Source organism: Maylandia zebra, linkage group LG8, assembly GCF_041146795.1.
Source record: "Maylandia zebra isolate NMK-2024a linkage group LG8, Mzebra_GT3a, whole genome shotgun sequence".
Taxonomy (NCBI): Eukaryota; Metazoa; Chordata; class Actinopteri; order Cichliformes; family Cichlidae; genus Maylandia; species Maylandia zebra.
In genome coordinates this window covers 25,564,814-25,582,906 of record NC_135174.1, presented here as the reverse complement: position 1 = coordinate 25,582,906, position 18,093 = coordinate 25,564,814, and the positions used below count along the sequence as shown (strand labels likewise).

Below are 18,093 nucleotides of genomic sequence, written 5' to 3'. Positions count from 1 at the left end.
GGGGTGGCTGCTCTGAGCTTCCTCTGCATGTCCAAGTTACTCTTCCTGATCAGTTGGTAAATTAAAAGCTTTAACTTCTAGCTCAGCTTTCTCTTCACAACCATCAGTAACACCGCTGACTCGTAAGCTCTTCTTACGAAGGTAGAGAATGGTACACTGGAAATTTTCCTGAGGGGGAAATTGTGGTATTGTAGCTAGGCACAAAGAGGAGAATAAAAATGAGCCAAAGAAGTTAATAGAAGAAAAACAATTACAGAAATTTGAATGAGGATGTTTAAAAATGCATGAAAAAGATCAATTTGATAACTTTGATGTTAAGGGTGGATATGCTAGGGATTAAGAATCAGCGGTGGTAACAAGCTAACAGGTAACCTAAGGACACCTAAGAAAATATATGAAAAGTCTTATATGAAGATGGAAACTCAAGATTTAAAACTTTAGGATGTTTACAAAGAGACACACTAAATGTAACCAGAGGTTTTCATTACCAGAATTATTCCACAGGCCACTTACAATATATTTTTAATAATGGGATTATCAATATATATATGTATAGTATTGGGTTATTAATGAGTTAAAAATAAAACGTGAAGGCTAGGTGAGTATAAGCGCATAAGCCAAAATTTTTTTTTTTAAACCCCACGCTTAATGCATATTAACCTTGAGCTATGTAGAGTTGCCCAACAGGGGGCAGCAGTGCTGAAACATTTAGCTTCAATCACGAGAAGCGAAATGGCGTTTGACGTGTAACAACTTGCACGTTTGTGTTTGGTGTGCACAGAGCTGGAGAATCTTGATGACAACATTACTCATAAAGACATAATTAGTTATCTTGACATTGCTTAATTGTAAAGATGTGTGATAAAGTTCGTCCTAGGAGTGTAACGTTAGGATGAACTGCTGAGCATAGGTTGCTGTGTTGGAGCAGAATCTGTGATCAGTCTTACCGAGAATCCCAACATTTGAAGACTTTAAAGCATTTCTGACAGAAAATTGAGCCGTCTTTATAGTAAGTACTCCTTAAATTATTATTATTTTTTATCCATTTGCTGCTGTTGTTTTATTACTTTTTAAAAATGTTTTTTTTAAGTTCGTTTTTAGTATAGCTTTATTGGTTACTTATACTTAAATATAATGGCCTTGGCATAAGAAAAGTCTCATTGGGTGTGTTGTCGGCCTTTTGTTTTGATTGTCAGTGTATTTCCTTTAAAAAAAAGCTTCCATATTTTAGTGAGTCAGGAGTGTGAATAAAAAAAACAGCAAAAAAATTAAATTGAAGTTGGACTGCAGGATACATTTTTACTCTATGCTTTCAAACTGCAGATGATGAAACGGATGGAGGTGGTTAAATGGCACTCACCATTCCTGAGGGTCAGACTAATGGTCAGCAGACGTCATTCACAGTTTTCAAGGTATACTGTCTGATATTATCCATGTGAACACTATGTACTTCTTACTTACTGACATTTTCCAGTTCTGTTATGTGTTATTTCCTACATATGGAAACTTTAAGGGTCACTTCATATGAAATCTACCAAATCTAAAAGAATTCCCTCTTGACTCCCTCAGAAAGAAATTATTTACAATTATCGTACAATAACTTTACCATATTTAACCATATTTAATGATACCATGCAAAATTCATACTCTGAATATTTAGGAGTTGTGGTACTTTCTAGTTTTGCCTTATTTGCTTTTTCCAGCATTTTCACATAACTTCATAAGTACAGGAGATAGTCACACAGACGTTTCACACATCACACAAGACAACTCTCTGAAGGTTTACCCAAAATACACTTAGAAGGTTTTCTGCACTGAGTTGCAAAAAAAGAAAAACATCCAGGGTAGCTTGTTTTTCCTCACTCTGCACTGATGCTCAAAATTGCTTATAGAAAAATTGTGCTGTGAGTTTGGCTTTAGATTGTGACACAGACTGATTTGATTGTAATTTCTAACAGAACGTATGCTTTTTCAGCCCCTGTGGATATCTCCCATATTTATAGTCTCGAGAGCTCACAAATGCTAGAAAAATAGCTCAAATTTAAGTGGCAAACCTCGATTGAGGACCAGTTTTAAGTACCTTCCATGTGTTCCTCTTGACTAAGCAAGGTGAGAAATGTAACTGGTAGGAATCAACAAAAACCAGCTGGATTTTTTTAAATCTTCAAAATGCCCACATATGAACATTTCCAAAATTTGTGTAACCTTTGCAGTGTCTTTCTCTTGCAATAATTCTCAAGCATCCTTGAAAGAAACCTACTTCCAGCCGGAAACTTAATTAAAATGCAACACCACCAATCTCTTGTTTGAGATTTGAAATTTAAAGAAATCAAACTCTAATTTCTCTTCTATGCCAGGCCTATTCCATTGTGACCTCAGAGCTGGAGATGATTATCAGGGCTTCCTCTGACTTTCCACTGGCACACAGAGGCGTAATGCACTCTTGTCTTCAGTAGCCTGAGGGGTCTCTGAGGTTTTACAAGTTCCTTCCAGCCCTGCTCACTACCTCTGACTCATACTTTAATACACAATGATCTTGTTGGGAAGTTTATTATCTTGGCAATTCATCTTAATTAAACAAAATGAAGACTGTTCTATGGATCTAGCTGGAAATTTACACATGTTCAGACTCACTGGAAGATCACTGCCAACACAGTGTCACAATGCCTGGTGAGAAAAATGGAAAGTGGAACGACTGTATAGCATGCATCTTTAGTGATTTTAAAGCAACAAGAATTAGTTGCATGTGAATTTATTTTTGATTTTCTCTAAGAAACACAGGGTCAAAAGTATACATATCCCCCTTGACATTTCATATCTGGTGAAATGTCAAGTTGCACCTTGACCAGATACTTTTGTTGACTATCAACAAGCTTTTGGCATAATTTTGTCGATATTTAATGACTTTTCTTAACACAGTTTATTTAAACTGGTTAGTTTCCTGGCGTGAACCTGGCTTTTAAGCGCAGTCGACAAATTTTCAGTAGGGCTGAGGTCGGGGCTTTTGAAAGGCCATTCCAGAAGCTTAATGTTAGCCTGCTTTGTCCGTTCCCAAACTAGTTTTGATGTATATTTGGGGTCATTGTCCTGTTAGGACACCCAGTTTTCAACCATCGAGCGATTTGTGGTTATGTTGAAGAATTTGGAGGTAGTCCTCCTCCATTATTTCATCCACTTTGTGCAATGTAACAGTACCAATGGCATGAGAACAGCCTCAGAGCATGATGCTGCCATCACCGTGCTTGACGGTGCTCTTAAGTTTGAAAGCCTCACATACCTCTTGTCATTGTGGCGAAATAGTCTTTGCCTCAACTGACCATAAAACTTTACTCCAAAACACATTTGTCTTGTCCATGTAGGCAGCTGAAAATTTCAGCTGAGCTTAAAGGTGCTAATTTTGAAAAAGTGGCTTCTTTCTTTGTCCATGGTGATGTAAAACTCACTTCACTGGACAGTGACACTGGTGTTCTGCAGTTTCCAGTTCATAGCAGGCCTGGGTTGATTCCTGGGTTGTTCCTGAATGTCCCAAGTAATTTCCTCTCGTCTCCGAGGGTGATAGTTTGCCAAGGTTAGAAGAATACCTAAAGATCTTCTCTGAGTTCCTTGGTCTTTCCTATTGTTCGGAGTATTGGTCAATCCAATGAGTGCAGTCAGTTTATGCTAGCAAAGAAAAACTACCAGTTGTAGCCAATCATGATCACTTAAGACAACTTAATGGCCTTGTCAAGTTAAAAGACATTGTAATCCCTTCAGCACCACTTTAAACAAAAGATTTCAGTGAGTGTATGTATAAAATTCATCTTGCATGTATGATTTTGATCTGGTGAGGACTGGAGTAAACCCAAAATAAATTAAAACTTAGGAACCCAGTTCTTGTTGGGTCTGTGTAATCTATACGGTTATTCCACACTGAAAACAGTTGAAAGAAATTACTACCATTCAGTGCCTTGATGAGTGGATGTAAACTTCTGACCACAACTGTATATGATCTTACTTGGAACTTTTTCTCTCTAGGGCTATTTATCCACTTCAAAGTAGTTGCTTTTTTTTGTTAGCCTTAGCATCTATTAGCAACCCTAATTTCAAGTTGGTTAATTTATCAGTTTTGTGTGTATCAATCAAGTACATGACCCATGGTGTGCTGCAGAGATATGGACCCAGACATGACTCGGTATGCTAGACAAAGTCCACAACCCTACCAGTACTTTTTAGAAGTAATTTACTTAAAGTTAAATCAAGCTATTTGATTCAATCAATCAATCTTAGTTCAGGGTGATGATATCTCCCCCCTGACCTGTCATCCTGGCTCCCCCTCGCCATACCATGTTGGAACAGTGAGCTACTTGTTGTTTCACCGACCCTTACTTATTTTATGGATACAGATGCCCCCAGAAAGGAATCCGAACTTGTGATCCTCCACTCCAAAGGTGTGTAGTCTTGCCACTACGCTATACAGCTGGCCATAAATAGTATGTATTAAATAGTGTATATATAGTCACTTTAAGATAACATTATGGAGTCAGATGAATTATCACGTTCAAATGGCATTTATTATATTAGTAAGCAATGATTTAGTGTGCCTTCTTGAATTTGGTGCCTAACACCTGTAATCGACTTCTTTTGTTCTCTGCAGTGGTTTTCAAACGTCCTGCCTGAGGCACATCGAAGGGCAAGCCAGAATTTCAAGGCACACAATGGAGGTAGCAATCGTTATTGCTACCTCCAGTTAAAAGCTCTTTGGGTTTTAAAGTGTGTCTGTAGAGACTTTGCATCGTTTTAGTGCTAGTTAACTCCAAATGATGCATTTAGCCAGAAAGCTGTTGACATTTTACAACTGAACTTGTAACAGGTAGCTTTTGCAGTTTGTTTTTTTTCCCCTCATCTTTGTGGTTTTGTGTTGCTGTCTCCAAACGAAAACGTTTCATCACCTCACAAATGTTATCCTCCCCACTATGAACCAGAATGTTTCAGTTATGCTAAAATATCATCTTTTAAAGCTCAAAGGTATGTGGCCATACCTTGGTTGGTACCATAACCAGTTTTAGCAGCAGATGGTGCAGCTCCACCCTTACAACTATCCCTTAAACTGCCCTCCTGAATGACGAATAGTACCTGGCTACAACGGGTCAGTCTAATTTGAATTAAGAAACACTTGATTAAAATTCTCATCACTATTCAGTAACATTGCTTTCAGCTGTGTTAAAGAATTCTCAGGACTTCAGTTTGAATATTATTATGAGTATTTATTAAGCAATCTCTTCAACCACAGTCAGGTTTATGGATTGAATAAGCCTCGAATGTGAGAGGAATACAGCTCTTAAAAATAAAACAAAACCAAAAAAAATCCCTAATGCGATTAATTTAAAATAAAAACACCATATCCTTATATACAAGAGGATGGGGTGGGCATGTGCAAGAGGTGCATGGGGTTTTGTGGGGCATGTATGATGGTGGGTTGGTACAATGGGAACATCTCTGAAGGTGGGGTAGAAAGGAGGGCGTGTTGGGGCTGGCTTTAGTACATGTAGCCTTTGGAGTAGGGCTGAGGGCCCATGTTTTGAGGGGCTTGTTCCGGGGTGTAAGGCACCCCCTCGTCCAGGTGCGACAGAGGCACTGTGTCCTCCTCGTTGACGTAGCGCTCGAACTCAGCCTTCAGGCTGGGTCGCTGATTGTCGGGGAAGGCCAGGGAGATTAGAGCCTCGGGCTCACAAACGAACTTGTAAACGTAGCGCTCCCCAGCCACCTAGAGAGAGAGAGAGAGGAGGATTATTTAAAATGAAATACGAATGCATTTGTAAACTAATATTTCACAGTTTCTGTAGCCTCTGAGGGCTGCAGAGACTAAGCACTCAGTATAAGAGAAAATTGGGAGATGTATATAAATATAAAAGTGCTGGAAATGTGTTATATCCACTTTGAACGAGAACACCAAACTGTTTCCTTTTCTTTAGCTATCCAGCAAGACGAGTGCACGAGTATATTCCTATTCCAGGGCGTCAGATACTAACTTTTTGTCTTAAGTTGTCACAGACAAATGCACAAGATGCCTTTTCGGAATATTTGGTGTGAGAGTTTATGTTCCTGTTTTTATGGAGCATCCAGTGTGTGGTGATATTTAGACAAAGGGCAAATCTCAAAATCAGCACCTCTCCAGCCTTTTACTGAGTGAAAACAAAGCAAATCAGTGTATTTAGTGTACTTAGACATAAATCCAGGGGTTCCTTTGCAAACATTCATACGTGACAAGTTGCAAGAGGTCTATTTTTTTAATAACTTGCCAATGCATCAGGCACTGACATTAAGGGCACTTTTGTGCATCTTTGACTGCCCTCTGACAACTGGAGGCGCTGTACTGAAAACCTATGTGGGATTACTTTGGTTCCCAGTAGATTTAGTGCTGGCTGCGTTTTGTACCTTTTGCATGATTCCCTTCTCGTAGTAGTAGCGCAGAGAACGGCTGAGCTTGTCATAGTTCATGGCTGGACGGTTCTTCTGCATTCCCCACAGCCTGGCAACCTGAGAAAGAAGAAATAAATCAGTTAAAAATGTGTTTGCATGCTTTTAAATAGTGTAAAACATAACCTTCCTCAAATTACATTTCAAGAAGATCGAGTCTTTTTGCGCTAATAGTTGGACACAGGTAGTTAATTCCACAGGTTGCCCACTAGAGGGCCTCAGTAGCAAGCCAAACTTCATTCTGCTATTAAATTCGACAGTATCAACATGCCAAGACCAGGGCGAGTCCTCACATGTGGATTCACTTCCTTTTTATGTAACCATTACCACTTGAATGCAACCAGAGTCCCACAGTGTTTGCAGTGAAACAGGAGTCAGGGCGGGTTGTCAGGGGCAGCCCAAAATTTGAACCCTGGGCTGATAAAGCAGCTCTGCCTCTTATAGAAAATGAATGCCTCACATTAACACCCCCCCCCCCCCCCCCCCACCACCACCACCACCACACACACACACAAGGGGAAATAAATCAAGGAATTGTGCAACAGTGGATAAATTTTCTGTTGACAAACACCTTGGATGTAGGAAGAAACCGTAAAGCTTGGGATGGGGGGGGGGGCATTGATATTCATGACTCAGGAAGACAGGTTGTATCCCACAGTGGCCCAGCAGCCCCGTTTGATCTCTGAGTGCACTCTCAGCTCTAATTGCGCTTGTAAAACTCTTACCCCATTCATTTTTAATGTACAGTAAAAAGATAATGGAAAACACAATATAGGCCTGTCTGTATTAGGGCCCACCTAAATGGAGGCGCTCTGATATCCAATCAAACTGCAGACTTAAACATTGCAAAAATGTCTGGACTTAAGAAATGTGAGGAGGTGAGAGAGAACAGGGGTGTTGGATGTTTCTGTGATAGTGCTTGTCCTTCATTTATCAATCCAGTGCGTGTTGAATAATGTATGGGGGCCTAATGGAAGATGGATCAGAAAATAGGCCTATGAGGAAAGTGGCCAAATCCCCCTTCTCATTGAAGGTGCTACCTAGATTACAGCAAACCCTCACTAAATTTATTTAAAGAGTATCCTTATCATATTAATGTCACAATCACTACCAGTACTATCAGTGGACAAGGCCACACAGTAATGTGTTAAAAATAATGCATTTTATATCGCAGTAGTCTTTTTTTCAAACATTTAAAGTGATATTGTTACTGCAGAGAAAGCTCCAGTTAAACTAGAACTTCTTTTAAAGTTACCCAACAAAGTGAGATGTGAGATCACATATGTCTGACACTCACTGGATATTAAAGTCTAAGGAACTTAGCAAACTGAAACATAAAGATGTCTCTCTTAAGAGCTAGACAGCCTCTGCATCTGTGTATGGCCATTTTCAAAGATGCATTAAATCTAGTTTATGTAGTGCTGCGCAACACCTTCTGCCTCAGGGTGCTTTAAGGTAAAGACCCTACAACATTTGAGAGAGAATCCCAGGAATCAGACAGTCCCCTCTGAACAAGCACTAGGTGACTGTGGGAAGGAAGAACTCCTGTTTAACAGGAAGAGACCTGCAGCACTGATCGAATGAGCTTCTGAAGGGTTGCCCCTGTACTTCTGTAAACAAAAGTGTAAAAGATGGACATGACTACTGGACCTTAAAAAGTTTAGCAAGCATCGCTGTGCCTTAACCCTTTAAGACCTACCATAGAACCAAGTCCGCCAGAGCTTATATTATATTTTTACATGCTGTAGTGCCATTTTTGGGAGCATTTCAAGTTGCTATACATCAATATAACCATTACAGCCTAAATTTTAATAATATGTCTGCATTAAGTGCATAGTAATTACATAAATTGCAAAAAAGTGCAGTAAACTACCAAAAAATTGAAAATCGTTTTTGTTTTTTTAACATATATTTCTAGTTAGAGAAATTTAAGAGGCTTATCCCTCAAAACTGTAAATACAAAAAAGTTGCACAAAATAGTTTCCCACCACAGGAAATTTATTTTGAGTGTCTTCATAGTTTTATTTTTGAAATACACCAATTTCTATACACTGCAGGAAAAACGAAAATAAATATTATAGTGCAAATTTGCAAAAAAACAGCATATGCATCAAAATAAACTATTTTCAGCAGTGCAATATGTGTCCTAAGCATCCCAGAAACGACACAGAAAGTCATAAAGTCAAAGATAACTTTTAAAAACACCAGTATAGGCTCATGAGGCCCTGATGGTAAAAAACTACATTTCCGCGAAAATGACGCCACTTCCGGTTTCGGGCAGGTCATGGCAGACATGTGAAAGTTCGCGCTGACGTCTATTCCAACATAGGAAGTGTTACAAACAGCTGATCGGATCAGCAAAGCGTGTTTCTGAATATTATGTTTTTGTTCCTGCAAGCGCTTTTTATGCAGTTTTTGCAAAGCTATATGTGGAAGGAAACTGTGACTTAGGGCAGGCTGATGGCATAAGATGTAAGTACAACTCCTCCGGTTTCATATGCAAAAAATTTTTTTGCGCTAGCTTACGTGGTTGCAGAGCTACCAGGATTTAAAAATAGTTACGCAAAACAGAGCGTGCCTGCTCCGATCGATTTTAAAGGGTTAAACCTTTGTTCTTTGTAATGGCCAGCAGGGGGCGGCTCTTCTTGTTTCAAAGAATTTCATTTTGTATTGAAGTCTTGGAAACAACCATTGACTCACTTTTACTGGGATGCCAGCGAACTCTTTCCTGATGATTTTATGGGCTTAGTCGTTAGTTTAAATTCATGTGACTACCAGTGATGGTGAAGGACACTGGTAATAGACATGTGATGTGGGAACTACACTACACTACACTTTTCTAAGCAGCCACATCCTGTCTGCTGGTTATAATCAACTGTCAAGTACAAAACAAGAAAAACGGGAAATGAGAGAATCGCTTTCGGTGTGGAAGCCCCTTAATTTTGTTTGCAATTTATGGTCATTCTAATAGTTAGAAAGGATGATCATTCAGACTCTAACCAGAGTAGATAATACCGTTTCAGTTACAAATCATTAGCCAATGAGTGTGTGGTTTCACAGTCTGATTCATCCTCTGTTATCAAATCGGGTTAAAATAGTAAGACCAGTGGGTGACATCATGATGGCTAGCCTGGTCGATTATAGTGCCTACAGACAACGCTTCCCCACCATCTTTGATTGAAGAAAAAAAAAAGGTCGTTTACAGTTCAGACTTACCTCTTCTGGTTCAATTAGTTTGAATTCCATGCCGCGGCCTGTCCAGGCGATGAAGTGGGCATTGCCTGGGTCATCCAGAAGGGCCACCAGGAACTGCCAGAGCTGCAAAGAGCCACGGCGCTGGTAAGGTGTACCCTCACGGAAAAGACCACCCCCTTCCTGCTTCACCTCACCTGGACGAGGAATACAGAGGTACTCAGTATGTTTATAGGCGTCAAAATGCTTTCCATCTATTTCATGTAACCAGGAATTTAGAGATTTGTTGCCCTATGTGCACTGTGGTTTATCTCCAGCCAGTTAATGTGATAGTTGATATATTTTCAGCACATTAATGCATCCGACCATTAAGATTCAATCACTAAATTATGGTCTAAAGTACTTCTTGCTGTGCAAACAAGAAACATTTGACCCCTAACAGCCCAAAAGTGGCTTAATTCTAGTAGGATAAGTACATCCGTAGGTCATCTAATCTTGATTCCCCCCCCCCCCATGTTTGCATACTCACGTAAACCCAAATCCCCATAAATGTCAGCTTGCAGCTAAAAAAGCCAGAGCATGTTGAACTAGAGGCAAATAGAGATAAAAGTAAGGGGCAGTACAGGGCAAAAAGAAAGAAATCAAGCTTACTACTTAGTAAGGTAAATGGACACTGATTGGTGTTTGGTTCTCGGTTGTTTACCAGGTACTTGATATGTTGTACACAGGTGTTGGAACATGAGATGCACAGCTAAGTTACTGCTGTCGTCTCTCAGAGAACTTGCACACTTGACTGGTTCAACGAGTGCTGACGGCCTCAGGCTCTTCACTCAATCTCCCTTAGCATCAATAACCAACAACACCATGGGAAAAGCTTGTTTCTGTGACAGAGGAGCCCTGCCTGGAGGGTACAAGGAAACCAAACCCACTAACTCAGTTTCTGAGGACACCGGGATCCTTCTGATGTGTGTATAATATGATAGACAGTAAGGCAGTAGTTCCCAACTTTTTTTTTTTTTGTACTATGATGTACCTCGGTTTCCAGCAGTTTCATTTTCTGCAACCACCATGACCCCACATTAACCAATTAGCATGCAGATAAAATGGGAAAAATTGGCTTCTGTGTAAGAAAAACTAGACGTTGTTTTACTCCATACTGTCAGTACACTGTGAACATTAAAATGACGTGTAAATAATAATTATTGCTGCTCTGTTCACTTCGATTCTAAAGTGCAATTCACTTTCTGCAGCAAATTGCAAATGTATACCACTTTCTTGCTTTTTGACCATCATTAAACGCATTTCTTTTTCTTCTGCTTAGCCATTTACTTTTTTTTTTTTTTTTAAATAAACCATTAACCTTTCTTCTCAAACTTGTTAAGGTTCACTAAAATTGTAATAGTTGAGTTAATCCTTTCATGTCCCCCCACAGCGACTGTAGTGATACCCTTGGGGTACTTTTACTTCTGGCAGAGAATCAGTCATGTAAGAGATTGAAGTAAGTGACTGTGTTTCCTGTGATTTTCTTTTCTTCCTGTTGTCACTAAGTAACACCTGTGTGCTGTGCATTTGAAGTTGTGTGTGTGCATGCAGAGGGGATATGTGGTAAGCAGGCTCACCTTCGAACTTCTCTGGAACCACACGGGAGTCATTTTCAAACAGATACCCTAAGAGACGAGGGGGGAGAATTGTGTCAGTATTTCAAATGGACTTCATCCTGGCACAACAAGGTTGTTCATCTGGAACCAGTGGCAAGCTTTAAATATATTTCAACCAAAATAACTCACAACATTAATGTCCTTTTAGTATACTAGACCTGTGATATCTTATATGCTGAGTGCATCTGAATGAGATTTCAAATTGCCGAAAATGGTCTTGCAAACAATGGTAAAGAAGGGAGGGCTTGTTTTCCTTTTTGCTGGGGAAATAGTGTGCTTTTTCTAAGACTTATGTTTATTCAGGGTTTCTTGAGGCAGGGGTGAGGCGAGAGCCTCTGCCAATGGAAACAGACACACCACTGGTTGGCCAATGGAAGCACGCACACTCTAGGCCGGTTAGCCAATGACCGCAGACCTCTAACCAGAGTAGATAAAGCTTTTGAGACAGGGCAGATTGGGTACATGCAATTTCTGTATACTGACATCACTTAAATTCCTTTAACTCCATAATAACTTTTATTGGAGGCCTTTAAAGGGCATTATTGCAGTAGAATGCAAAACATTCACATTACCTTCATTGCCATGCTGGGAGTTTGGGTAGCCCTCATTGTGATGGTAAATAGAGGGACATCCAGGCACATCTGTAACAGAAACAACGAACTACAGGTTAACAAATTGAACCGACATTTAGATTATGGCATAAAGTACCATTTAGAAATCCCTGTAAGGTGTCAAGTCAAATTAAAATGCAAGGATGGCTGCTAATGTGCTTTCCTAAGCACTACCTGTTTGAGAAAAGTGGGTGTATTAGCTGGATTTAGTGGGATCATTGTGACCTGCAAGGGCAAATGCTGCATTTATCATATCACTTCTCTTGTCCCTGGTGGTATTTTTAGGCCATGAGCAAGCACCTGCACCAGACCAGAAAAGTGGTACAGTATACAGTGTCTGCACTTTGTCTGGGCACATCGTTGGCTCGCTCAAATCACTGATATAGATTTTACACTGCTCTTCATAAACCTTCCGGCAAAATTCTCTGCAAGTTGGGACAGTTGTGAAGTGCATTTCACATGTAATGTGAGAATATTGTTTTCCATTTCCTGTGACCGAGCCACTAACCTTTGTCTGTGTGTTTTTCTCTTTCTTTGGCTAAGCATACAAAAAAAGGTGACTCATTGCCTATTATAAGAGCTTGTTTGTCTGTTTTTTACAGTCTGTCAACTGTATCAATGAGCCAAGCAAGTGTATAAAACTGAAAGGTGCAGCTCTTTGCCTCTGGCTCTGACCGTGACTCACTCCTGGGGAATGCAGCTGCAGCTCTGCGACTGTGATAAGATGCCACTGGGGAAAATCAAACCTCCATTCCAGAGCAGCGGCGCTCGATCATACTGTAAATAATATGTCTGCCAGAGATGGCAGGCTCTCACCAGGGATTGATGGGTAGACTGGGTGTGAGAGCACTGGGGTTAATTGTCTGCTCCGTGGCATGACCATTCTGCGTCTTTGATTCAACACAATAGCAGTGATTAAGCGATGGAATGCCAATTTGTATGTGAAACTACGAGTCTCATTATCTACCCGGCTTTTAAAATGAGACTGTATACTTGCGGCATTTGACTGTCATTGTTCACATTGTGCAAAGTGAAAGAAAACACTGGTGGTGTTTTTTATTACTCGCTTTCCATTACGTGCTTCTGACATCAAAATTTTGGGATAGAATTTCTTACAGTGACACTGTAATTCAGCAGAAAATAACAAATAACTGAAGGAAAGTATGTCTTCAGACCTGCCTGTATGTATGCAACCTTGCAGATGTTGCGGCTGGCATGGCTGGGTTTTGTATGCTGCACATTAAGAAGCTCAAGAAGATCAATCGACAAGTATGTAGCATGTACTACTTGATCACTTAAAAAAAAAAAAAAAAAGGCAATAACAACTGTCCTCAATCATTGCTTAGGAGATTTTTGGGATGCGGTTTCTATCGTGAAGACTCCAATTCAGCTGCCTAAAAGAAACATCATTTTCCATTTAAATGTTTGCAGAATGCTTTTGGATTTTTATTGACGTGTTAAAAGAAAAAGGTTCTTTTAGACCAGCGGTCCCCAACCTTTTTTGAGCCACAGACCGGTTTAATGACAAACAGTATTTTCACGGACCGACTTTTAAGGTGTCACGGATAAATACAACAAAATAAAATGATACGACCAAGACACAAACTGTGATATTTTGTAAATATAATAATAAACGTGAATTCTCGGTGTAATTGTGTAACTTTATTAGGAGCGTCCTCCTGAAGTGCGCCAACAACATTGAGAGTAACATCCTCCTCTCTGCCCCTTAGCGCTCTATGGTCGCTATGGTAACCCGTAAATATTCCTTTCAAAATAAGACACACAACTACAACACGGGAAAAGACCCAGGGAAACCTAGTTAACTACAAAAAACCTGAAAACCATAATTTCACACCTGAGCAACAACTCTCACGGCCCGGTACCGATCCGTGGCCCGAGGGTTGGGGACCGCTGTTTTAGACCACCTGAGATCCAGTGACTGACTTTTCAATACAGATGTTAAACACTGCTCAGTAACAGAGAGAGAGAGTACATGTTCTTGAGTGCAGAAAATTTACTGGTAATCACATCCAAGTTTTAGGCCCCTGTCACTTTCTATTATCCTGCACACAGTCCAGTCACTTGTTGTATAATCATCTACAAAAATAAAGATAAACTTTGATCTTTCATGTCAGATCAGCCTCTGGATTGGTTAAAACCCATATCAGAGAGAGTCTTTTAAGGAAACCCCACCAAATAAAACTTGCTCCTCCACCTAGCAGTTATCCACAGAAAAACATCCTTTGGTACTTTCCCCCATTTCTTTCTCAAGGTTGTGTGACTCTTGTCATTGTTACTGTAAAAACAGCAAGTCAAGACAGTCAGAAATTCTGTTTTCTTTGGATTTCAGCCGTTTTCAGCACATGTGGACCGCTGTCAGCCCTCTAGCCATTTTAATACAGGTGAACGAGGATGCTACGTGTTACTTTTCTCGCTCATTTTAGATTCAGGGAGAAGCCAACAGAAGAGCTACTTTGTATACTCGAATGCTGGTAGTGCTTGTTGTTAAAGTGCCTGAGCTGGCTACCCCACCCCTTACCTCCCCCCATTACCCTTCCACTCCCTCCCCTCACCCACTCCCAAAGCCCGGCCAGTGAGAGGTTCGAGTTACTGTGGCCACGCTCATTTTTCCGTTATGAGTTCATCTGCCTGCAGAAAAAGGAAGCCGCTGGTGCAACATGAAACCCTGGAGCACTCCACCGGGGACTCTAGTCTTTCCAGTGCCCTCCATTTTCTCAATGAAATTCCTCTGCCTCTCTCTCACAGAGAGCGGTGAAGGGAGGGAGCGGGATAAGGAAGGAGGGAGGGAGGGAAGGAAGGAGGGAGGGAGGGGTGTAGCTACAGCAGAAAAAAAACTTTTTTTTTCTTCCTTTTCACTGCAAAGTGTCAGAGGGTTGAAAGGAGGAGTTTTGGAGGCTAAGAGGGAGTTGAGTAGGAGTGCAGATACAGTGAAGAAGTTTGTTTGCCTTTTGGACATTTTGTTCTAGAGTAAGCAATGTACACAGGGGAGGGTTTTCAACCCATTGATTCGCAAGCAGTCTAACAAGGAGAAATGCTCTATATTTGCTGTTTTGAGTCCCTCAAATGCTTTTTTTCCTCTAATATGACCATTAACTGGTTGTGAACTATTTTCTGGACCAAAAGACAAAAAAGATTAGGACATGCCACCCAGGTCTTGGAAATTAATAGAGTAAAAGAATTTTAGCATACTCTTCAATTGTGTCTTTTGGCTCTTGTGCAAAACCTTTACATGCGCAGAAAAAGAAAACACAGTTGTGTCCATGCCAAACAGAGTTATAATCTCCCAGTAAAAAACAACAACAAAAAAAACACTATCATTGTGCCTGCAATGCCTTGTTTGCAGAGAAGGTTTTTTATACGGTCCTTATCTCCATCACTATGTAACATACTGGCACAATCTGTCTCACTTTCCCATCTGTTTCCTTCTCGCCTAATCTCTGTGGTCACATCCACTGCATTTCAAGATGGATGAAGTCCCAAATAAAGCTTTTCTCTTCTTTTACATATTTTTCAGTTGAATTTGTTAAACAGTGGAACAAATCTGACTAAAGCAGCTGTTACTTTCAAGTCATTTTTTAGTCCACGGCATTGCTTAAGTCCTGAACATTGACATCTTTAATCAACACCCAGTAATTGGGTGTTGATTACTTGGATCACTTAGAAGAAAAGTTGGAGATGTCAGAATGTCTTAGTGTTGCTAAAATGTTTTTGTTAGCAGAGCAAGTGCTTAAACAGTGTTGTCCTGTTTTTGGAATTCCACCTGACCAATCAGAGCAGGTTTGTCTTTACTGGTGGTCCTTGGACAGGAGCTAAAACGATGCGTTTCAGACAGATGAGTGTCATTATTGCTCACCTGGTTCATAGGTGTAATCTGTGGGCTCCTGCTTGACCATCATGTGGGCTGGTGGGAACCGATGTGGGTGCGAGTGTAACTGTGGGTGTTGGTGTGGTCCATGGCCATGGTTGTGTCCGTGTCCATGCCCGTGTCCCTGTCCACTCACATGACCCGGCCCCGCCATATGGGCTGCCCGCTCATACAGCGGGTCCATGTATTCTTGCTTAAAGCTTTGCTGCAGGTAAGGCATGCAGGGGTCAGAGTGCTGCCGATGGTAGCCAACACCACCACCGCCCCCTGGCCCCCCACCGCCACCCCCACCTCCACCAGTGGTGCAGTGGCCAGCTGGGGCAGATGGCATGCGCTGAAAGGCCTGCGCTGGTTGGGGGAACTGAGGGCACATGGGGTCTCCTGAAGGTCCCTGAAACCTGGAACTGGGAAATGAAATAAGGCAGTTTAGGATGCATTCGTCAGGAGAAATCAACATAATATCCAGAATTCCCAATGGTAAGATTTCAGTGCCGTGTCACCTGGCGTTCATGGGGTAACTGTTGCTGGGAAGTGGCTGGGAGGTGGCACCTGGGTTCATGTAACCAGCATCGGGCCGTCCGGCCGTGGCAGGTTTGGGGGAGTAATGCTGCTGCATGGGAGACACGGGGGTCCCTGGGCAGGAGCTCTTTGCTCCTCCTGCTGCCCTTTTCTGCTCATAGGCACTGTGAAGTCAAATAACACATGAATACACTCATGACAAAAAAAACATCCATGCATGACTACACATGTCACAACAGGGGTGAGCTGTTTCTTCAATGAATACAACAAACAAAGCAAGAGTTCATGTGCAGGGATTCAGTCAATAACGTGTGATAAGAGTTTACATGTGGGTTGACCAACTTGGGCTTGGTCATTGTACACTTTTGTTGAGAGAAAAAGTAAAATAAGCATTTATTTTGTCTTTGGTAAGAGTGGATGTCTAAATATCTGAGGAGGCAATTAATCATCCTTTTGTGTCACTTCAGAGTTCCTCCCCCACTTTCATACAGCAGAAATTAGTTGTTACGGTTGCCACAAATACTCATTGCTTGAGGTGTGCTTACTCATTGCCCATCATTTAGCAGAAAAAATGCTTATAGCCGCGGACTTGGTTGCACACTTTTGATTCCAGGTCAGCCACACTGGCCCCATTGAGCAGGCAAGTTCACAAAATTGGGAGATGTGATAAAGGCAATTTAAGACTTGCCATTGTCATCATCATGCATGGCAGCGTTTACAAAAGTGATGCAATGACTGCTGGTATACTGCACACTTTGGTGTTGTCTCCCATTTTGTGCAACGTGGGACAAGTCTGTGCCAGCCTGCTGATTCCCCTCCACAGAGATCTCTCTGATACAGATGACACCATCACAGAGAAGTTGTTGCTACAGTTGGAAAGTTTGCAGAAAAATTTCACCACCTTCAAACTTTTCCTCCCTGTTTTGACTTCTTGTATCCTTATTCCAGTGTTGTTCAGGTTTACTACCAGGATTAGACTGCAGCGAGTCGAGTGCACGTCAAGCGAGAGCAGCTCTCTAATGTGTCAACCATAAGCCAAAAACAACACCAAAGCACGAGTAGTGGTGACACTGCTTTTGTTTGTGCTGTTGCGTGCCGAGGCTTAAATTTAGAGGCGACGGTGGTGGCGGTGCTTTTGCCCTTCAGCTTTTGAACAGTTTGCCCGAGGGGGATGAGGCTTGCAGTGATTTCCTGTATATCAAGCTTCAAAACACTTAAGTTCGTGACATGACATCATATTTTCTTTATTTTAATTGACGTTTTATTTTTTGCATTATTACTTTTGTGATCTCCATTGGTTTTTTTTTGTTTGTTTTTTTTTAAAGGTGTTGTACAAAAAACTTACTGTGACTGAAACTATCCTATATTGAAGAAACAAGACCGTTTTGTCTGGATTGTCTTGAATAATCATGAAGGTAATTTTTGATGTTTGATGGCATTGTTGATGAAGAAATCCCAGAGATAAAATATTAAAAGTTCGACAGATTCAACCAAGAATTTATCTTCATAGTGAGATAAAGATAAGTTGAATGCACCGTTTTTATTTGGGTGAAGTCATCCATGACTAAACATGCACTACAGTAAATACCTGGCATAAAGGCACTGCTCTCCACTGGGGTAGCTGAAGCTCGGTTTGTGGCTACAAGACTGGCTGGGGTCGGAGCCCGGGCTCTGCGGTTCCTTCTTGATGGTGACTGGAGGGCTGTGAAATGCCACCGCTACAAGAGACAGTAAACAGAGATGAAACTTGGCGCACACACAGGACAACTTT

General features: G+C 41.1%; 1 protein-coding gene and 1 long non-coding RNA gene across 8 annotated transcripts in view; one reads left to right on the top strand and one right to left on the bottom strand.

Moving 5' to 3' along the window:
* Positions 1–699: 699 nt before the first annotated feature.
* Positions 700–11,252, top strand: LOC105941037 (uncharacterized). The gene is made up of 4 exons (XR_001167678.3): positions 700–1,009; positions 1,324–1,412; positions 9,691–9,864; positions 10,377–11,252. It is a non-coding gene; the product is annotated as an uncharacterized LOC105941037 (long non-coding RNA).
* Positions 5,223–18,093, bottom strand: part of etv4 (ETS variant transcription factor 4) — a 39,963-nt gene continuing 27,092 nt past the window's right edge. For all 7 annotated transcript variants that reach the window (XM_076887691.1, XM_076887693.1, XM_076887690.1 and 4 more), the window contains 8 exons: positions 17,911–18,040; positions 16,304–16,486; positions 15,792–16,207; positions 11,879–11,947; positions 11,268–11,315; positions 9,673–9,845; positions 6,415–6,516; positions 5,223–5,743 (listed from right to left, as the gene is read on the bottom strand). In XM_076887691.1, the coding sequence (XP_076743806.1) occupies positions 5,516–5,743; positions 6,415–6,516; positions 9,673–9,845; positions 11,268–11,315; positions 11,879–11,947; positions 15,792–16,207; positions 16,304–16,486; positions 17,911–18,040 (1,349 nt within the window). In that variant the 3' untranslated portion in view covers positions 5,223–5,515. The remainder of the gene's footprint in view (positions 5,744–6,414; positions 6,517–9,672; positions 9,846–11,267; positions 11,316–11,878; positions 11,948–15,791; positions 16,208–16,303; positions 16,487–17,910; positions 18,041–18,093) is intronic.